Below are 21,034 nucleotides of genomic sequence, written 5' to 3'. Positions count from 1 at the left end.
TCTTTTTTTTTTTTTTTTTTTTTTTTTTTTTTTTTGGTGTGTGTGTGTGTGAGTTTTCATTTTTGAAACTGGCTGGGACTCTGAGTGTCCTAGCATGGTGGTTTAGAGTGGTGGTCTGTTTGTTTTAGAAGTGCAAGTTCATGATCTCCTAAGTCTAACTACATGAGATAACCTGAGGACTTTTTTGTGTGTGTGTTTTATTAATGATTTTTTTCTTACTTGTCATCAATAAAAGGTTGATTGTTTTTGTTTTTATTTAAATTTATGTATGTGTATGCCACGTGTGTTCGGGACCTGCTTAGGCCAGAAGAGGGAGTTGTATCTCCTGGACCTTATTGTAGGTGGTTGTTAGCCATTGTGGGTGCTGGGAATGTTACTCTGCTCAGTAGAAGAACAGCAGGTACACTTAACTGCTGAGCCATCTTTCCAGCCCCTATGGTAATCTTTTTATATTTTATTTTTTTAAGAGAGAGAGAGTGTGTGAGATGTACGGTATGTGTGCCTGCCATGGCATGAGTGTGCAAGTGAAAAGACAACTTTGTAGATTTGTTTCTCTCCCAGCTCAGGCCCTCAGGCTCCCACAGCAATTGCTTTATCCCCTGAGCCATCTTGCCGGCCTCTAGAGTGCATTTCATTTGCCTTTCCTTAGCATTAGATTAGCTTGAACTGTCTAACTAGGAGCGACTGTATGTTAAGTTTTGAGCTCAGCATATTGGGGATCTGTAGTTGTTGACTACTTTGAGAAAGCTAGCTATGGTTAATGCCATGGCCCATGTGACTGGGTGCTGGAAACCTGAGTGGGAGCAAAGGGAGATTAAGAAAGACAGGCACAAGTAACGTCAAGCTGGGACTGTGTGGGCCTGATTCCACAGCTGGGTACTAAGTGTGTTTATTATGTACACCGTGAAGGAAGAGGAGGTGGACTCTCTGACCTTGGTCTCTGTAGGGGAGTGGTGTGGGGTTGACCATGCAGCCATCCAGGAGGAGGAAGTTGAGGTTGGCAATTTTTGCACATACTGTTTTTACCTAAAGGTTGGCCAGCCATTTCTCAGCATTTGTATTTGGACCAGTGGAAACCTTGCCCTCCGATGAATCTAAGGCATTGACATCCTTGACATGGCTGTGCTCATGCCATGAATGCTTGTTCACACAGAGGCACACTCGCTCCCCACAGGCTTTTCTTTCTTTCTTTTTTTTAAAGATCGAATTTTTATTGTTGTTTGTGTGTTTTTTTTGAGACAGGGTTTCTCTGTGTAGCCCTTACTGTTCTGGGAACTCTCTCTGTAGACCAGGCTGGCTTGAACTTTAGAGCTGCCTGGTTCTGCCTCCCAAATGCTGGGATTAAAGGCATGCACCACCACAGCCCAGCTTAGATTAATTTTTATTACTTTAAATTTTGTGTTTGTGTGCTCTGAGGAGGAAGGTGTACACATGGGTCACAGGCCAGCAGTGCTGCTCTTGGAGCTGGACTTGACAGGTGTAGTGAGCTGTCTCACATGGGTGCTGAGAGTCAAACTCAGGTCTTTTGCAAGAATGGTATGCTGTCTTCATGACTGAGCCATCTCTCCAGGCCTTGTGTGTGTGTGTGCGCGCGCGTGCGCGCGCGCGCATGTGTGATCTTATTTTATATGTTTGAGTGTTTTGCCTGCATGTTTGTATGTGCACACATGCATGTCTGGTGCTCTCAGTTTGGAAGAGGGCTTCAGATCCCTGAAACTGGAGTTATAGGTGGTTGTGACTCATCATGTGGATGCTATAAATCAAACCCGGGTCCTCTAGAAGAGCAGCCAGTTCTTTGAGCCACTGAGCCATTCATTGCTCCAGCTCCTGGGTCTATATTCTTTTTTATTTGTTTGCTTGTTTTGAGAGAGGGTCTCACTATATAGTTCTGACTGTCCTGGAATTTACTGTGTAGACCAGACTAGCCTCAAGTTTACAGAGATCTGCCTACCTCTGCCCTACCTCTGCCTGCCAAGTTCTGAGATTAAAGGCATGCACTTGGCGCATGCCTTTAATATATATATTGAGCAAAGGCAGTGGATGTTTTTGAGTTCAAGGCCAGCCTGGTCGACAGAACAAGTTACAGAACAGCTAGAGATACACAGAGAAACCCTGACTCAAACAAACAAACAAACAAACAAACAAAAGGAACCTCACTTGTCAGCCCTGTAGTATGATCTGGATCACAGCCTGTGGTGTCCTCAGAGGGGGAGGAGTCAGGGAAGTATGTTATCCAGGTGATGTGACTGCACATAAATGAGGAGTTAATGCAACAGGTCACACAGGACATTGACATCAGATCCTTTGCAGAGCAGTGGCTCTACTCCAGGTCATGTGACCCCAGCTGTCACCTGCACACCAGCTCCCCTCATTTGTCACAGAATTCTTTCCTTTTTTCTTTTCGGTACATTTCGACTCCAGAATCTTGTTTTTTTTTTTTTTTTGGACAGGATTTCTCTGTGTAGCCCTGGCTATCCTGGAATTCACTCTGTAGACCAGGCTGGCCTTAATCTCACAGAAATTCACCTGATTCTGCCTCCTGAGTGCTGGGTTTAAGGTGTGCGCCACCATCCAGCCTCAACTCCAGAATCTTTATTATCTATTTGTTTATGGAAACAATTAGGCAGGATCTTTGTGAAATTCTCTTTTAGAAGCTGTATGTTTAATACTTGTGATAATAAGATACATTTTGATAATAAGATACATCATCTCTAAATTATTCACTGCCCCTTAGATCATAGATAAATTATCTCCTAAGGACTTTTCAGAAACCTTAGCTTTTTGATGGTCTTTCTAGTAGCTGTATCTGTGCCACTTTCTGAATTGAGACGCAAACAACTTTCCATATATTTTGTGTTGAATTTTGTATGTAACAGCCCTTTTTGGTAAACATTTGGGCTTATAAAATTCTCCTCTTGTTTAATATCTGGATGGCTGAGATGTTTTGAGCTCGCAGTAGTAGTCTGGCCTGTGCAGTTGGCCTGGCTAGTGTAGTGACCTTAGGTGTGTGTGGCCATGGACAACGTGTTCTGTTGTTTACTCTTCTTGCTTTCTAGTGACTTTATTTTCTGCTCAAGGGATTTAGTATCTGTTCAGATAACTTTCTTTTTAAAGGCCACATAAAGTAGTGACCTCTAATCTTAGCCTTGAAAAATTCCCAGACCTATCATTTGAGAATACTACTGGTAGGCAACCAGTGCTGTTAGAAAATGTGTATTTTACCTTGAAAATTACTTTCCTGCCTAAATGACTTTGATTAGCAAAATGGTGCATGAATGGCAGAGTTGACAGCTCCTGGGCATTCCTTGTGAGATGCTCTTCATGTCCTGTCACTAAGACCCGTGCAGGTCCGAGCAGCTCTTCCTGAACAGCATCGCCCGACTCTGAAGTGAAAGCCAACCCTTCCAGTGCGCACAGTCCTACCTGGAACAGCACGTGTCTCCTGACTCAGCAAGAACGTTTAGAAGTCATGGGTTCCATAGGGAAAGACCTACAGTTAATCATGTTTTTAAATGAGTGTGAGCAATATTTCCAGGAGATAATAAACAATCATAGTTAAGATAGCTGAACTAGGGGCTGGGCTGGAGAGGTGGCTCAGCCATTAAGAGCACCTGTTGCTCCTACAGAGGACCCTGGTTCATTTCCCAGCACCAGGTGGTAGGTAGCTCACTACTGTTTTTAACTCCAGTTCTGAGGCATCCGATGTCCTCTTTTGACCTCATGGATGCCAGGCACACATGTAGTGTACACAGATACACACAGGCAAAATGTTCATACACATAAAAGTCAGATAAATCTATAAAAATATATATGGGCAATTGACATCATGGGTAAAGTTTAACAATTAGTGACATGATAAAGAGTTCATGGGATTGTATTAATATGTACGGTCAGGTCTGTTCATGACGGAGAAGACATTTTTCCGGGGGCCAGGGCTCTAGTTGCCCTGGTGGACTCCTTCCACTTGTCCACTCTCCGTGATAACAGAGCTTCTCGGTGAGGTCCCGCCTAGGCACAGTGATGTTGCTTCAAAGTTGGCAGAGAAAATTACAAGTGGTTATTACCTTAATTTGTTGACTTTTTTGTTAAAAAGATAATGTTTAGTTCCTTGCTGCTGAATCCTTAGGTGCAAAGAGGTGAAACTGTGCTCTTAAGTAGCTGCAGTTGTTCCTTGAAATCTGTTTTAGCCTAGTTAGACCGTCCTGAAAGTGGTTTGAGTACTTGGAGTTTTTCCGTGGTTCCAGTAGAAGAGAAATACTTCATTCAGCTCTCTTCTTGAAGCAGTGAAATGGTTTGTTCTTCTTTTTCCTGAAGCAAGAATTATGAGCGTAACGCCGCAGAACGGACTCTGTTAATGTGTAAAGCTTCCCCGTATCTGAGCCCTCAGCACTGGTAAATAATGTGCCTGACTGTGAAATGGAAAAAGTTGAAGCTTTCTGTCTGTGCACTTTGAGCTTTTCAGAGGTATTACACACTCTGGGAATGATAATAAAAGATACTAGGGCTTACACAGTGCCCTGTGTGCGGAGCTCATATAGACACTAAGGCATTGATCCTAGCACAGTACTTGATTGTGACTTTGAAAGGTCATGAGTTACGGCTGCTGCAAAAAACTCGAAAAGATGGAAGGACACTGCAGTTTACAAATACTGCTTTAGAGTCTACGCAAAAGTCTACGGCTCAAAGTTACCAGGAATTTTGGTAGCTTATATGTGGACTTTTTGATAGATTTTTTTTTAATGCTTTGCCATTTTTTCCTACCCATAAATATTTTTAATGTCAGATTGTCTTTTAAATAGGAACACAGAATGTACTTTTAACCCTTTCTTTTCCTTGGCTGAGATACCTTATAACCATTATGGTTTCCAGAGTATTTAATGTAACAGGGTGTTTTTGTTTTCTTTCTTTTTTTTTTTTTTTTTTTTGGGGGCGTGTAACTATTGATCTGGGAAACAGAAGCCATGTGCCATAATTTTCAACTCTTTTGTTTTCTAGGTTTATTCTACAATCCAAGGAAGTAATTCACAACCAGCTGTTAGAAAAACAGAAAGTAGCAGAAGAAAAAATTAAAGAACTGGAGGTATGTCCACATGACAACAGCATCAGCTCGTGGGGAAAAGACGTGATGACCCTTGTGTTGTGTTACACGGAAACGTGACCGGCAGACTTTAGGTCGTGTGTTGTGTTACACGGAAACGTGACCGGCCGACTTCAGGTCGTGTGTTGTGTTACACGGAAACGTGACCGGCAGACTTTAGGTCGTAGTTTCATTCTCTCTAATTCACTGTAATTGTTAAAACTGTGGAACAGCCATGTTCACAGCAGTATTTGAAGATAAGAAATGAAACTTTTTTAAGCTGTAGGCAGTTTTTTTATAAATTTATTTTATTATTATTATTTTATGTGCATTGGTATGAGGGTCAGATGCCCTGGAACTGGATTTACAAACAGTTGTGAGCTGCCGTGTGGGTGCTGGGAATTGAACCCAGGTCCTCTGTGCTCTTAACCACTGAGCCCTCTCTCCAGCCCCCTGTAGGCAGTTCTTAAAGATAGGTGTTGGTCTGAACATTGCCTTTTACTACACAGTTTCTTTAAAAAAAAAAAAAAAAAACAACAACAACAAGAAACAAAACAAGCCATAGACAAAGAGCAGCACATTGTTTAAATGGGCTGTGGGAGACGGACAGAATAGTGGACGAGAGCAGCAGCTGCCAGAGCGTCTCACCATACTGTCTCTTTCACATGTAATTCTTTTATCTTAGATTTAGACAATAACAAAGTAGGGAGCCATAATTAATAAACAGTCTGAGTGATGGTGTGTACAAGGAAAACAAGCATCTTTAAAACTTGGATAAAAGATAATAGATTAGAAAGTGATGAGAAACTCAAGTTTATTACAATTTTCTTATGTGTTGAGACCTTTGATGGGATTTTTTTCTGGGGCTTTGGTGAGGGGCCAATCCTGTATATCACAACATTTAGATTGGCTGTTTCTTAGGTACCAAGATTTCCTGTGACCGGGGTGGATATGCTATGATTTCATAGGTCAGGTGACCTAATTTCTGTCAGTACTGTTGAGGCAGTGGTTTAGAATATGACTCAACCCTCTGCTGAACTGGGGAGGCACCCCCTCTAGTCAGTGGGGGTTTCTCAGGGCACTGATTTGGCATGGCCTGGGAGTGTGGAAAAGCTTCATAGATTTACTTTAGCTTGACTGATAATTTAAACTAACTTGATATATTAGTGGCTTGGAAAGATGCAATGTAAAAATAAAAGAAAAACCATAAAGAAAAAATCTGTCAGCCTACAGTAGCCAGTTTGTTGTTGTAGCTGCTCTGTTGCCTTTGTGCCTCAGAGCTTGCTGCAGAGCAAATACTCTTCCTGTTAGCTTCACTCAGGAGAAACCCAAATGAAACTGTCATATAGATTAAACAAAAATTGTTTCTTGCAGCTAAGTGAATACATTTGAAAATTGTTCTGATGAATAAATAGCAAAATGCAAGTTTTTAGGTGTGTGTGTGTGTGTGTGTGTGTGTGTGTATGTGTTCATGTGCATGTGTATTTGTGTTATGTGTTTGTGTGCATGTGGGGGGCCTGAGGTCAACCTTGGGTATTTCTCTGTCACTCTAGTTTTTGAGACAGTCTCTCGCTGTACCTGGAGCTCTCTGATGTGGCCAGATTGGCTGGCCAGCTCTCCAGGAACCCACAAGTCTCTGCCTTCCCAACTGTGATGATACAGGTGTCAAACTTCACATTTGGCTTCTTTACATGGGTGCTGGGGATTTGAACTCAGGTCCTCATGTTTGTACGGCAAACACTTGACTGAGCCATCTCCTCAGCCCCATGTGGTTAAATGCTTTATGGAAACAAACCAGTACTAAAGTCATTGATATGTGTCTAAATTTTGTTGTGTTATGGCTTTCAAGACTAAGTTTCATTTATTTCATACTGGCCTTTAACTTGCTGTGTAGCCAAAGATAACCTTGAACTCCTGATCTTCCTGTCTCCGATTCCTAAGTTGTGAGATTGTGGGTATATGCCAACACTCCTGGCTTTTGAATGTAAAGCTGTATATTGGATTGTTAAACTGGGTTACTGCATGGAAATGATGTTTTTCTTTCGTGTGGTGGTGGAGCATGCATGTGCTATGGCTTGCGTGTGGAAGTCAGAGGACAACTCAAGAGTTGGTTTCTCCTTTTGCCCTGTGGGACCTAGAGATCGAGCACAGGTCATCAGGCTTGTTGCCAAGTGCCTTTACCAGAAGAGCTGTCGCGCTGCCCCCAGAGTTTTTTTTTCTTATAATCTCTGTTGAATAAGTTATGAATGTACATTAACTATTTGTGCAAAATTTAGTGTTTTTGTGTGTACACTATGACACTTGAGTGGAGATCAGGGTCAGCTTTTGGGAGTTGGTTCTGTGGGTTTTAGGGCTAAAATTCAGGTGGTCAGATTTGGATGGAAAGTGTTATACTCTCTGCTCTTATTTTTTTAGCTTTTATACTTAAACATGTTCCAGGGGCCTAGAGAAGTAGGTGTTCATGAGTTTGAGCACGAGCAGCTCCCGCAGGACACCTCTGTGCAGTCCCAGCAGCCATGGCAGGTGGCTCACAACCACCTATGGAGGTCCAGTGCTCTCCTCTTGCCTCTGTGGACATCTGCATTCAGCGCTCTCTCTCTCTCTCTCTCTCTCTCTCTCTCTCTCTCTCTCTCTCTCTCTCTCTAATTGTAAAAGAAATGCAAGTAAAGAAAAGAAATGCAGTAGCTACAAAACAGTGGTGTGAAGGCCTTCACTTTCTAGCTCTGCCTGTGACCTCTGGTTTTGGTTTTTCTAGACAAGGTTTCTCTGTGCAACATTCCTGCAGCCCTGGAACTCACTTTGTAGACCACGCTGGCCTTGAATTCACAGAGATCTGCCTCTTGAGTGCTGGGACTAAAGGTGTGCACCACCACCTCCTGGCCAATGACCCCTGTTTTTACCATCAGCTGCCACGTGCAAGATCCTTTTTCTTTCCTGAAGCAAATTTTCCTGAAAAAATTCTTATGAGCTTTTGTTTTGATTTTGGATTTGGGTTTTGGGTTTTTGAAACAGAGTCTCTCTGTGTAGCCCTGGCTGTCCTGGAACTCACTCTGTAGACCAGGCTGGCCTCAGAGTTCTCCTGCCTCTGGTTTCACAGGACTGGGATTAAAGGCATGTGCCACCACAACCTGCCTCTTAGGGTTTTTTTTAAAAATATATTTATTTATTTATTATGTAAACAGTATTCTGTCTGTATGCCTGCAGGCCAGAAGAGGGCACCAGACCCCATTACAGATGGTTGTGAGCCACCATGTGGTTGCTGGGAATTGAACTCAGGACCTTTGGAAGAGCAGGCAATGCTCTTAACCTCTGAGCCATCTCTCCAGCCCCGGGTGTTTTTTTTTTTTTTTTTTTTTTTTTAACTGCACACATTAATAGTCTGTTCCTGCAGCCTGAAACCCACTTGTGCACTAGAACAGACTCACATCAATTTTAATAATTCTCTCTTGTTTCTGATTTTTCTTCAGTTCGTGATGAAAGATTGCTGGGAGCTCCTTCTGTATGGGTCTTTAGGGATGCGCCTCTCATCCGCCAGTCTAGTGGGCAGTGATACTTAGAAGCTGTTGCTGGTGTAAGTGCCCATGGTGACTGCCTGCACACTTCAGGGCATACGCTTTTTATTTAGGGCTGTCTCAGCTCTTCTAAAAGTAACTTCCCACTTAATTCTAGCATCCGCTGCTAGAGTGGTCAGTGCAGTTGTTGATTTGTCTCCTGTGCTGTTCTGTGTTTCAGTGCTGCTCTTTCGGGGTCTCTGGTTGGTGCACTGTTGAGGCTGACCCTCATCATGGTCTCTTTCTGCTTTTAGGCACATCTGTGTGCTCTTCTGCCACTGCCTTTTCCTTCTGTCTCCAACAGAGTTCCACCCTTGCCACCACCCTGGTTAGCTCAGCAGTGATGGAGTAAGAATGAGGAGACGCAGACCTCTGGCCCTTGGCTTTGTGCCATTTCTGAGGCAAAGTGTTGCAATATTAGGGTTGTTGAAATATTTCCCCAGCCCAGGCTATACGTAAAATCCAAAATATTTTATTAAATTCTGAAAGCGGAAGAGAACTGATGTGGGAACCAGATAGGAGGCATCTGTGATACTACAACTGGCTTAGCTCTGATCCCTGATGAAAACATATTTTGGGGGAATTCCTACAATTAAGGAAGTTTTACTCTCCCCACTGAGGGTAATTTTTTCCAGAGCACAGGTGGCACTTGGGGTGGATATCCAGTTTTGCTGTAAATATTTCATTTTTGAGCTGGCAGTGGTTCTGTGATGGGACCTGTCTTTGGAGGTCCCAGAATGCTTTAAAAACATTTAGCATGAAGGCTGGAGAGGTGGCTCAGTGCTTAAGAGCACACACTGTTCTTCAGCAGGACCCGCACTCAGTTCCCGCTGCTCTAGTCAGGCTGCCCACACTGCCTGTAACTGCAGCTTGGGGGGTTGACACCACTAGCATGCACACCCCCCATTATAATAAAAAATTCTTTAAAAATCACTCAAAAATCTTAGGCATGGAATATACCCATTTCAGCTGCTTGAATAACTCAGTTTAGAACCCATTATAATTTTAGTCTAATTAATTATTTTGTAATGACATATGGAATTCAAAGAAACATGTATTAAATATTTAATTAAAATAATTAAGTAATTTAATTTAAGAAGTATAAAGCAAATACTCGTAATAATTATGAGGCTGAGAAATCAGATATGGGCAAGACACCAGAGGTGCCCAGAATGTTTGTTTTTCACTCCCTGGTCACACTGCACCCCCCCTTGCCCCTCCCCACATGCAGCTGCTCTTTTTGAGACAGGGTCTCACTATAGCCCTGGCTGGCCTGCAACTCATTATGTACATCAGACTGGTTTCAGACTCACAGAGATCCTCCTGCCCCTGCCTCTCGAGTTCAGGGTTTAAAGGAAAGTGCCACCATGCCTGACAACCATCTCACCCCATTTTCCCCCTTTTATTCTCAAGACAAGGTTTCTCTGCATAGCCCTGGCTGTCCAACTCCTCTGTAGACCAGATGGTCTCGAACTCAGAGATCTGCCCGCCTCTGCCTCTCAGTGCTTGGATTAAAGGCATGTGTCACCATGTCTGACTTTTTAAAAAATTAATTAGTGAGCCACTTGATGTAGGTGTGGGAGCTGAACTCTGATCCTCTGGAAGAGCAGCAAGAGCTCTCTTACCCGCTGAGCTCCAGCCCTATTACTCATTTCTTTAAAGTGACAGTTCAAGACTATAGCATCCTCAGCCGGGCGGTGGGGGGGGACACACCTTTAATCCCAGCACTTGGGAGGCAGAGGTAGGCAGATCTTTGTGAGTTCTAGGCCAGCCTGGTCTGTAGGAGCTAGTTCCAGGACAGGCTCCAAACCCACAGAGAAACCCTGTCTCGAAAAAACAAAAACAAAACAAAAAAATTAATTAGTTAATTATTTTCACTACTTTTGAGGTAACCATTTAATTTTTCAAAAAAGATTTGTTTTGAGACTGGAGAGAGAGATGATCCAGCACTTGCTGCTCTTGCAGAGGATCCAGGTTCAGCTCCCAGACCCACATGGCAGCTCACAGCCATTCATAAGTCCAGTTTTAGGGGATCTAACATTCTTTTTCAATCCCTTTGATTGGCTCTCCTCCCTGATGGTGAGCCTTCATTTTGCGGCTAAACTTTCCCTTCAGTAACTACATGTGCACCGCAGTGAACCCAGAGGTGGGTTTCCTGCATCTTGGCTCAGTTGTTCTCTTCTCACGGATCTGAATCCAGGTGGCCTTGTTGCTCCTCTCGTAGTGTTTGTGCCCATAGCAATTGTTCTGTTGAATGCTTCAGAGGATTATTGACCTCAGCTTTGGCTGCTACACACTTTATATGTCGAGTCATAAATACAGACTCCTGGCTTCCTGTGCCTCAGGTCTTTTTTGGGCTACCCAGAGGCTTGTTTCTTTTGATGAGTTCTTTTTTTAATTTTCCTTCATGTTAGTGGGCAGCTCCTTGGTGGTGTAACCACGTGGTAAGGAGGAGTTAGTGGACTTCCACTTACCCTCATTCTCACTTGGTCAGATGCTGTTCTTACAGTATAGGGGATCGCCAGCTTCAAGCTACAGACAAATACCGGCCAAACAGGTGCAGTCTGGGAGGCAGAGGCAGGGGGAATCAGAAGTTGATGGTCTTCCTTTGTTATGTAGTTCCAGGCCATCCAGGGCTCCATGAGAACCTGAGACAGACAGACAGAAAGGTGCTGTGCAGGAAAAGCAGAGGGTTCATTCCTCAGTGAGAAGGCTCTGCCAGCTTTAGTGAGCACATCCATGGTAGGATGGTATCTCCCTCCATAGTTTGGTGGTAAGTTAAGTCAGAGATGTTCATATCATGGTTTAAAAGTAGTTTGTAATGCGGCTGGAGAGACGACTCAGCAAAGGGGGTGCTCATCGTTCTTGCGGTGGCCATAGTTGGGTTCCTAGCCCCCTTGTCAGGTGGCTCACAGCCTGGTGTGTGTGTGTGTGTGTGTGTGTGTGTGTGTGTGTGTTTGTGTGTGTGTGTGTTTGTGTGTGTGTGTGTGTGTGCGTGCACATACTCTCGCATGCACCCATGCACACTGAAGTACACAGGCAGAGGTCAGTAGATGAGGGGAAGTCAGGTCTCTTTCACCATGTGGGATTTGGGGTTGAAGTCAGGCGTAAGCAGCGAGTGCCTTTAACCCCTGCTGGCTAGTCCTGACTTTTTTTTGTAAAACAATTTAGTTTTATTCACTTCAGCTTTGTTTTGCTTTTGAGATGGGGGTCTCTGTAGCCCTGGCCGTTACGAACTTGCTAAGTAACCAAGACTGTTCTTGAATGCCTGGTCCTTCTGTTTCAGCTTCCCAAGTGCTGGGATTACAGAGATAGGCCACCACACCCAATTTCTGCTTTTGTTTTTAAGAAAATAGATGTGAGCGTGGAACAGTATTCCAGTTCAGGAAACCTTATCCGTTTCCACTGGTGTTCTGTACTGCAATACTATTTTTATATGTGACTCCAAAGGTTCAAATTGTGTGATGCTGCAAAGATGTGGAAAATGATTCTTTCTTATGGTGGGAGGAAGTGGTGACTTCGTTGTTTTTTGCTGGTAGTTTTTGATAATCCCTCTCCCTTTAGCTATTCTAGGCCTGTTTAGTTGTCAGGCGTCGTCCACTAAATTGCTAAAATAACAAATAAGGGAAGGGAGTTCTAAGGCCTTTGCCTTACATAGGATGGTGCTCAGTTTAGTTCCTGAGGAGGAATGCGAAAGCAACCTGGTACCATTCCCATTGGATGTTTGTTTAAAATACTGACAAGACCATTGAGCGCTCCCTTTCTTAAACCTCATAGGGCTTGTATACTCACATCCATTTACAGTGGAGAGCCAGAGCCAGGGGCTCACAAAGCTTGCTGTGACTCCGTCTGTGCTGAGATTAACATGCATTTGTGGTCTTGTGCTTTGGCTTTGATAGTGGGGATGCACTGCGAGACGTGTGTGCTGAGAGAGGAGGCGGGCAAATGAGGGTTGGTGGTTTGAATGGGAAAGTTAATGTGTGAAAAGGAAATGTACTTGGTCCTAACCAGGTGTTTAGTCAGGTTGATTAAAAAGTTAACCACACACGTGACTTCAATACACCTTCCTGCATTTAATTTAAAACTTGAAACATTATTTATTTTGTGTGTGATCATGCACAGGCTCCTGCTTGCAGTCTGAAGACAGCTTGACCGAGGAGTCAGTTCTGTCCTTCTGCCCTGTAGGTCCTGGGGACCAAAAGCCAGGCTTTGCCGCAGGCGCCTTGACTCACCGAGCCATCTTGCTGGCCCTTCCTGTATTTGATGGGGTTTTTCTTTTTGTCTTCTTTTTCAGCAGGTTTTAAAAATTAACTAATTAATCTTAAACCCTGGCCACAGTTTCCCCTCCCTCTTCTCCTCCCAGTGTGTGAGGTGGAGACGGCGAGGGGCCCCCATCCACTCCTCCTCCTTTTCTCTTCAGAAAAGGGCAGGCCTCCCATGGATATGAACAAAACATGGCAGTAGGACTAAGCACCTCCCCATGTACTAAGGCTGGGCAAGGCAACCCAGTCTGTGTGTCTGAGAAGCTGTTGGAGCGTCCCTGCATGTCTTCCTGTCCCCCTGTGTGTGTCACAGAGAGAGGTGAATTGGGTGGAAACCAGGAAGACTTTGTTAGGCTTCTGGTGTTCTGCAGTTTTTCTTGACTTAACCGACTGAGGACTTGCCTGGGTTTTCATAGTCTAGGTTGCTATAGTCTCATCTGAAATCCTTTCTTTGCATAATTCCTGTTTTGATTTGGAGTGGGATAGTGTCTGAATCTGACCATTTTAATACCAGAGCCAAAAACTGGATTGTTTTCGTTGCAGATTTTTTGGACGGAAGGCTTGAGTGTGTCTGAGGGAAGCCTGGTGTTCACATGCAGCTTGGATACTGCAGGCTTGGGAGTGCTCGCTTTACCACACACACACACACACACACACACACACACACACACACACACACGCTTTTTATTTTTTTGAGACAGAGTCTCACTATGTAGCCCTGACTATCCTGGAACTCACTATGTAGACCAGGCTGGCCTCTGAGATCCACCTGCCTCTGCCTCCCGATTACTAGGACTAAAGGTGTGTGCCAGCATGCTCTGCTTTTACTCATCTCTTACATCCCCTGCTGGCCTCAGCAGCTAGTTTGATGAAGGCTTCTGCGCCATCCAGGTGGTAGGTTCTGCCATCTTGGACTATGACGGTGGATATATATGAAGGCAGAGAAGGTGATTGTGTCTCAGTGTGGAAGAGAGGAGTCAGGCAGGGCTGGGATTTTGTCCTGTGTCCTGGAATCCTCTCTCCCTCCTGCACTTTGCATCCCTTCTCCTGTTGGAGAGGGTCTGGGACAGGTTCACAAGATGGAGGCATTCTCCACCTTTTAAGATGTGGTGGAAGTTTTTGGTTTTGTTTTGTGTTTTGAAGCAAGCAGGGTCTTGGATAGCCTAAACTGGCCTACAGACTCACTGTGTAGCTGAGGAAGACTTGAACTCCTGATCCTTCAGTCTCTACCTGCTGGGATTATAGACATGTGGTACAATGCCAGCTGTTAAATTGGAACTTTGCACACACAGATCTAAGCACTCTGGGGAAAGTGTCACTAATTGACTGGGATAGGGCTAGCTGTCACCTCCCCACAGCTAGAGGGGCTGAGACGGAGGGACTTGAATCACAGATGATGTGGGCAGGGCCGTGTCAGGGTGGAAAGGTCTAGGAGGAGGGGCCTGAAAGGAAATGGCTGGCATCACTTTCACTCCCTTGGTCCGAGTTCTACTTCTGAGTAAGTAGCTGTTCCTGGTGCCAGTGACTCATTCGCTGTGTTTGCTCACACTGTTCCGTGTGCCCTGTGCTCCCAGAGGTGATCCGCTGTAGATAGTCCACGTGTTCATAGGAACAGATGTTGCTAACCTCTGTACACCAGTGTTTTCTAGTCAGTCTTGAAGTTTCAAAACTAATTTTAAAAGTATTAAGTCTTGCACATGAGTAATTTATTATTTACTTATGATATGAGCCCGACACCTGTTTTTGTTTGTGTTTTTTTTTTTCTTTTTGAATTTTTTGAGCTAGGGTCTCAACTAGATAGCCCTAAGTGGCCCTGGAACTCATTGTGTAGACCAGTCTCGAACTCACAGAGATCCACCTGCCTCTACCTCCCAAGTGTGGGATCAAAGGCGTGTGCCACTGTACCTGTGTACTGATCATGTGTATTGCCATCAAATGTTCATAAAATTTTTTTTTAATTGGAAAAGAATCAGGACATATAGGTATGTAAAATTTAAACAGCATTTGGGACTGGGATGTAACTCAGTTCTGAGTTTGGTCAGCAGTGCCATGTAGACCAGGTGTGGGACACAGACTTGCAATCCCAGCGCTCAAGAGGAAGGTCAGAAGTAGGGATGTAGAGAGAAGCATGGGTTATGTGAGGCCCTGTCTCAACAAGCAGACGTGTGCTTGTCACCCAGCACTAACAAACGAAAGCTTGATTGTTTCCTCTTGGCAACACTGGAGTGTGAACCCTGGACCTTGCACATGCTAGGCAAGCCTTTCCCCAGTATCTAGCTATAATTCTGGTTTTTACAGAAACCAAAGCTAGATGCAGAAGCACACACCTTTCAGTGCTCCGGAGGGGGAGGCAGATCTATTTGTTGAGTTCCAGACCAGCCTGGTCTACATAGTGAATTCCAGGCCAGTCAGGATTACATAGTGAGAGAACAAAATGACCTAAAAAGAAGCCCCAACAGCCCCCTCCACACACACCAGCCCGCCACCATTGCCATCACTGCCACCACAGCCACCACCACCACCACTGACGAGTCTGGAGTCTGAAAAGCGCTCTCCCCAGCGGTGTAGCCTCGTTGTTAGCCAGAAGCAGCTAACAAATGAAGGAAGGAGACCCCACAGCCCCTCCTAGTTCATTTGTTTGAGTGGCCACGGAACACTTTTGTTGGCTGTGTTCATGCTGTAGATACACAATGGATGAGGTGCCGTGCAGATCTCTCAATGACTTTTTTTTTACTCAATAGCAGGTTTTAAAGCCCTGTCTACATAAGTAGATGTAGCTTGTTGATATTAAACTGTTGTAGTAAATTCCACAAGAAAAAGTAACTTTCTGTATTTTGTTTGAAGAATCTACTGTTGAAACTATAGTTTACCTCACTTAAGTGTGCCATGGGGCCCTGAGACTCCTCCAAGAAGCATAAACTTAGGGCTCGCTGCTAGACTGGAGAATGTAAGTGTGGTATCTGGTGCTCTGATTTCTTAACAGCCATGGAGAATGGAGAAAACCATCTCATGATTTGGTGTCCTTTGCCCATAGTTGGGAAATAAAGATCACATGTGCTTTGCAGGGCTAGGACCAAGTCAGAGAAAGAGAGGGCATCAGATGGGAAGCCAGAATCCTGTCACCAGACCCCAACTCATGCCATCATTCACTTTGGCTCTAAAGAAATGAAAATTATTTCCAACATCTCTCTCTCTCTCTCTCTCTCTCTCTCTCTCTCTCTCTCTCTCTCTCTCTCTCTCTCTCTCTCTCTCTCTCTCTCTCTCTCTCTCTCTCTCTCTCTCTCTCTCTGTGTGTGTGTGTGTGTGTGTGTGTGTGTGTGTGTATCTTGGTTCTCTCCTGCTCTGGCTTCCAGAGATTGGTAGCAAACACCTTCCTTTACTCTGAGTCCTCTTACTAGCCCAAGAAGTGGGATTCTTATGGAATGCTTGAATGTTCTAGGATTTTTGATCTTTTTATAAAATGCTAATTCTCTTAAAACATCAGCTCTGAGTAGAGATTATGAGTGGTTTCTCCATAGCCTGGCACCTAGGGGTTGAAGAAAGGGCAAAATAAAACCACCCCTTGAATCATGCTTGCATAGAGAATTGTGCCAAGGACACTTTTATTACTCCCAAGTCATTATAAATTTAATTGGTATTATGTCAGCTACTTAGATCAGAGCTAATAGCATATGAAACTGCAGTCTGTTTACACCAGTTCCATGGTAGCATGGGTGGGTGTGGAGTTGGGGACAAATGACAACTGTGACGTTAGGTCCATGAATGATTTCATCATGGTCTGAACTCTGTATCAATCACCCTGGACGGAGAAGTGGGTGATGTGGACCTGGTCTTTCTGTTAGAGCACTTGGCTGGGAACAAGGTCCTGGTTGCTTGTCTAGCCTAGAAGTTTAGTTTAGAGACAGCAGTGTCTCCTGGGGTGATATGGACAGGTAGGTATAAGGGAGCCTCCTTCCCTTTCCATTTGATGAAGCAAAAGCCAAGATTTTTGGAAAGCTTTATAAATAGCCCTTTGATATCGGAGTCAATTTGTAGTCTCAGTTCTGCCCTCTGTTGACCCACACAGATCAGCCAGGCGGTGCCTGTGACTCATGCATCTGTGCCTGCCGTGGCTTTGAGCTTGTTTTCACCGTTTCCAGGTCCTTTTATGGGCTTCCGGTGGCCATATCTCTATTTTTTCAGTTGTTTAAATATGTTAACTCAATTGGGGAGTAGTAATGTGATCACATGGAAGTTTCCTTGCCTTTGTTTGCTCATTGCCTCTCTGAGTTCCCTATTAATTCAGTAGTCTAAATGCTTAGGGTTTCTGCTTACAGCAGTAAAGTTAATTTTCAGAAATCAGCGTGTCGGTTTGTCTTCCCTGGCCACTGTGTGCGTGGTTCCCTTACATTTCTGGGTGGCTGCAGATTGCTTGGGGTACAACTGGGGTGGCATCCGCTAGGTGCTCCTTCTCTGTTGCACCTGTTCCAGACAGGCTGCAGCACAGTGCCTCACCTGTGTGGTGCATCGGTTTGTGAAGACCTTTTTTTAATTGAGATAAAATGAAACCGAACTAAAACTGTCGCATAACCGTCACTACCGTGATTCCAGAAGACTTCCCAAAGGAATCCAGCCTGCATACTGGTCACAGTCTCCTCCCGTTGACTCTCCACGTGGCAGCCATTCATCTGTTTTCTGTTTCTAGATTGCCTGACTTTCTTTAGAAATTGCATTATACTTTTATTTATTCTTTAATGTGCACACACGTGTGAATTATGTGTAGGAATACTTGTGCCATATCATCTGTATGGAGTCAGAGGACAGCTTTGGGAGTCTGTTCTCTCCTGTGGTGTGGGTTCCAGGAATTGAATACAGGCTGTGTGGGGCTTGGTACCATCCACCTTTACCTGCCAAGTCATCACCATGGCCCTAGATTGATTATTTTTGTTGTTTGTATAACATAACTTTTGGGGGTTAGCGTAATTATTTTCAGGGTTTATCTGTGATACAGCATTTACCAATACTTCCCCCCCTCATTTTGTCTGCATAATAATCCATAGTATGAATATTCCATAATGTCTTAAACATTCATGGGCATGCGCACTGTCCCTGCCTTGGCTGAGGAAGGTCTCAGGTTGCTATTGACACTCTTGGTGTCACTTCCAGTGGAAGCTGTCAGGTCATATGACGTAATGCCTTAACTTCTCCCCAGCTGTTGCCCATGGTATCTGCACCCCTTATGTTCTTGCCGTCAACACAGAAGGTTCCAGTTTCTCTGCATCCTTACCAACACTTGTTATTTTGAAGTGATGTTGAATTATTTTTTTCATTTTTTTCATGTGCTGATTGACCATTAATGTCATTTTTTTTTTCTTTTTTTTGGTTTTTCGAGACAGGGTTTCTCTGCAGCTTTTTTAGAGCCTGTCCTGGAACTAGCTCTCGTAGACCAGGCTGGCCTCGAACTCACAGAGATCCGCCTGCCTCTGCCTCCCGAATGCTGGGATTAAAGGCGTGCGCCACCACCGCCCGGCTTTTCATTAATGTCATTTTAAAAAGAAAATTCTGTTTTCACATTCTTCGATTTAATTTATTTTTAAATTTTGTTTATTATGTATGAAGGTGTGTATGTGTTGTGTGGAGGCCAGAGGACAATTTCCACCGTGTGAGCTGGGATTGAATTTAGATCATTAAAATTAGTTTAATTAAAATTAAATTAGTTAGTGCACTACCCACAGAACGGCTCCCTACTCCCTTTGCTTGTTTTTTTTTTTTTTAATTGCTCTTTTTGCTATTGAGTTGTAAGAAAACAGCAGTTCTTGATTTAGTTGGATCAGAGAGCCTGGCCACAAGTTCACACACCTGTGGGAGTCCTGTCCCCAACTGAGCTGAGTCAGTCACACCCCCACCTCCAAGAATGTGAGGTGTTGGCTCCGGCTTCCTCTCCCAGCCCAGGCACACCCTGTCCACTCTGCTTTACTGGGCCTTCAGGCCAAACTCTGCCGTGCACACTTGATCTCTGGCTCCTGCTAAGACGGGCAGGGTGAACCCGGGCAGCCACTGCTTGTGCAGCATTGCTGCTGGAGTGTGAGTCCCTCGGTTCTTTTTACTGAGATCCTTGTTTCCTTCTTTTTAAGAACCTTAAAGCAGTTGCTGTGCATGTGTGTGTGTGTGTGTGTGCCATGTATGTGTAGGTGCCCAGGGAGAAGAAAAGAGCGTCTGAGCCTCTGGGGCTGGATCACAGTAGTCACCAGACGGTGTGGGTGCTGGGAACTGAATTGAGTCCTCTGGAAAGACAGAAAGTGCTCTTAATTGCTGAGCCATCTGTCCAACCCTATGAACCGTTTCTTAATCTTGGAAAAGCAAATATAATATATATTAAGAAAATCCTTGATTTTTTTTTTTTTAAAGTATGTCTCCATATTCTTGATTATATACTAAACCCTTGTATTTTTCTCCTGGAAAGAGACCTGTGATGTGTAGGTTGTAACATTTGTCAGCTGAGACAGGCAATCCCGCAGGGTTTCTGTGAGGATACTGGTAGTTCTCTGTTGCCTTTTGCTGATCTCCAAGTACTTAATGGGATTTTCAGCCTTGGCCTTTCATGATCTCTGAGGACATCTTCTTGGCTGCTGTATTTCCTGAGCAAGCACTTCTGGCCTTCTCTGCCTGGTTATGAGCATGCGTCCGCAGCAGTCCTGGGTCTGACAAGGAAAACATTTGACAACTGCAATATCGCCTCATTTCTTTCATGAAACTTAGGGGTCAGGCCACAAAGTAGAAGATAGCCTAGAAACTATATAGCACCCTCCTTTCCCACACAGCCCATCTTCCCTGCCTCCATTCCTCCTTCCCTCCTCTCCTTCCTCCTATGTGTAACCCTACTTTCTCTCCCAGAGTGTGCGTGTGTGCGTGTGTGCGTGTGTGTGTCCCCATTCGTCCGTACCAGGCACCACTAGTGATATTGTCACTGCTCCTGTCAGATCTCATGTCTTCCTACGCCACTTTCCTCTTGTTTTTTTTCTTCTCTTTAGCCTGTTAGTTCCTTGTCTATCTCCAGTCAGAAGCTGTTGAATTTCTTTAAGGTAAATCTTTTACACTCTCTAGTGTCATCCTTTCTCATGACTTCCACTGTCACTCATATCTTAGTTTGCAGGAATGGGTTCTCTTCCATCACGGGAGTCTTGGGAATCAAACCCAGGCACCCTTACCCACGGAGCATCCTACTGCCCATACATCTATAAGGATGTGTGTGACAGAGATTTTAGTTTTCATCTTTTGGTGGTCCTGGGAACTGAATCCAGGGCTCCACATGTATTAGGTAGGTACTATGTTCTGAACTACATTACATCCTCAACCTCCCAAGTTATACTCCCAACTTTCTGTTTTTTGATTCAGGGTCTCTTGTATCTTGCTAGCTGGAAGTCACTATATAGCTCTGCCTCCTGAGTGCTGGCGTTTTGTTCACGTGTGTGCAGGCGCTTATGTGCACGTGGGGGTCAGAAGTCAACTTTGGGTGGCTTTCCTCATATTTTGGACAGGGTCTCTCATAGGCCTGGAGCTCACCAGGTAGATAGATTGGCTGGCTTGTAAGTAAGTCCCAGGGGTCCACCTGCTCTGCCTCCAGCTTTGGGGAGCGTGCTGCTGTCCGTGGTCTGGCCCACGGAGCGTGGATTGGACTTGGGATCCCAAGTGTGCACAGCAAGCAGTTCATTAACCACACCATCTCCCCAGACTGACGTCTCTGGCCGACTTCGGGTCCAGTCTGGTTTTCACCTCACATCTACCTTGGGTAGATGTTATAGGTGCCTTATACACAGTATTTTGAAAATAAAAATTGTAATCTTCCCTTGCAATCCTGGTCCTGGATTCCTAAGCTCAGTAAAAGGTGATACCAGCCAGCCAGCATGCAAGTCCAAGCAAGGTGGGTTGTCTGGAGAACATTCCCGTCTCGTCCTCTCCCCCAGCATCTGATACCTCATGCAGGTTACAGTGAAGGTTTGGGTGAAATTCTGTTGTTACCCTTCCTCACGATGTTTCTTAAAATCTCTCTATTTTTCTTTTTTCTTTTTTTAAATTTTATTTTATTGATTTTTATTGTGCTCTACATTTTTCTCTGCTCCCTGCCTTGCCTCTCCCCTCCCAAAATCTCTTTTTTTATATTCACT

General features: G+C 44.4%; 1 protein-coding gene across 1 annotated transcript in view; it reads left to right on the top strand.

Annotated features, from left to right (window-relative positions):
• Pfdn1 (prefoldin subunit 1) overlaps positions 1-21,034 on the top strand; it is a 47,812-nt gene that overhangs the window by 16,914 nt on the left and 9,864 nt on the right. The window contains exon 3 of the mRNA XM_038330880.1: positions 4,996-5,080. Coding sequence (XP_038186808.1) covers positions 4,996-5,080 — 85 coding nt within the window. The remainder of the gene's footprint in view (positions 1-4,995; positions 5,081-21,034) is intronic.

This window comes from Arvicola amphibius, chromosome 5 (genome assembly GCF_903992535.2).
Source record: "Arvicola amphibius chromosome 5, mArvAmp1.2, whole genome shotgun sequence".
Lineage (NCBI taxonomy): Eukaryota > Metazoa > Chordata > Mammalia > Rodentia > Cricetidae > Arvicola > Arvicola amphibius.
This window is presented reverse-complemented; position numbering and strand designations above follow the sequence as displayed.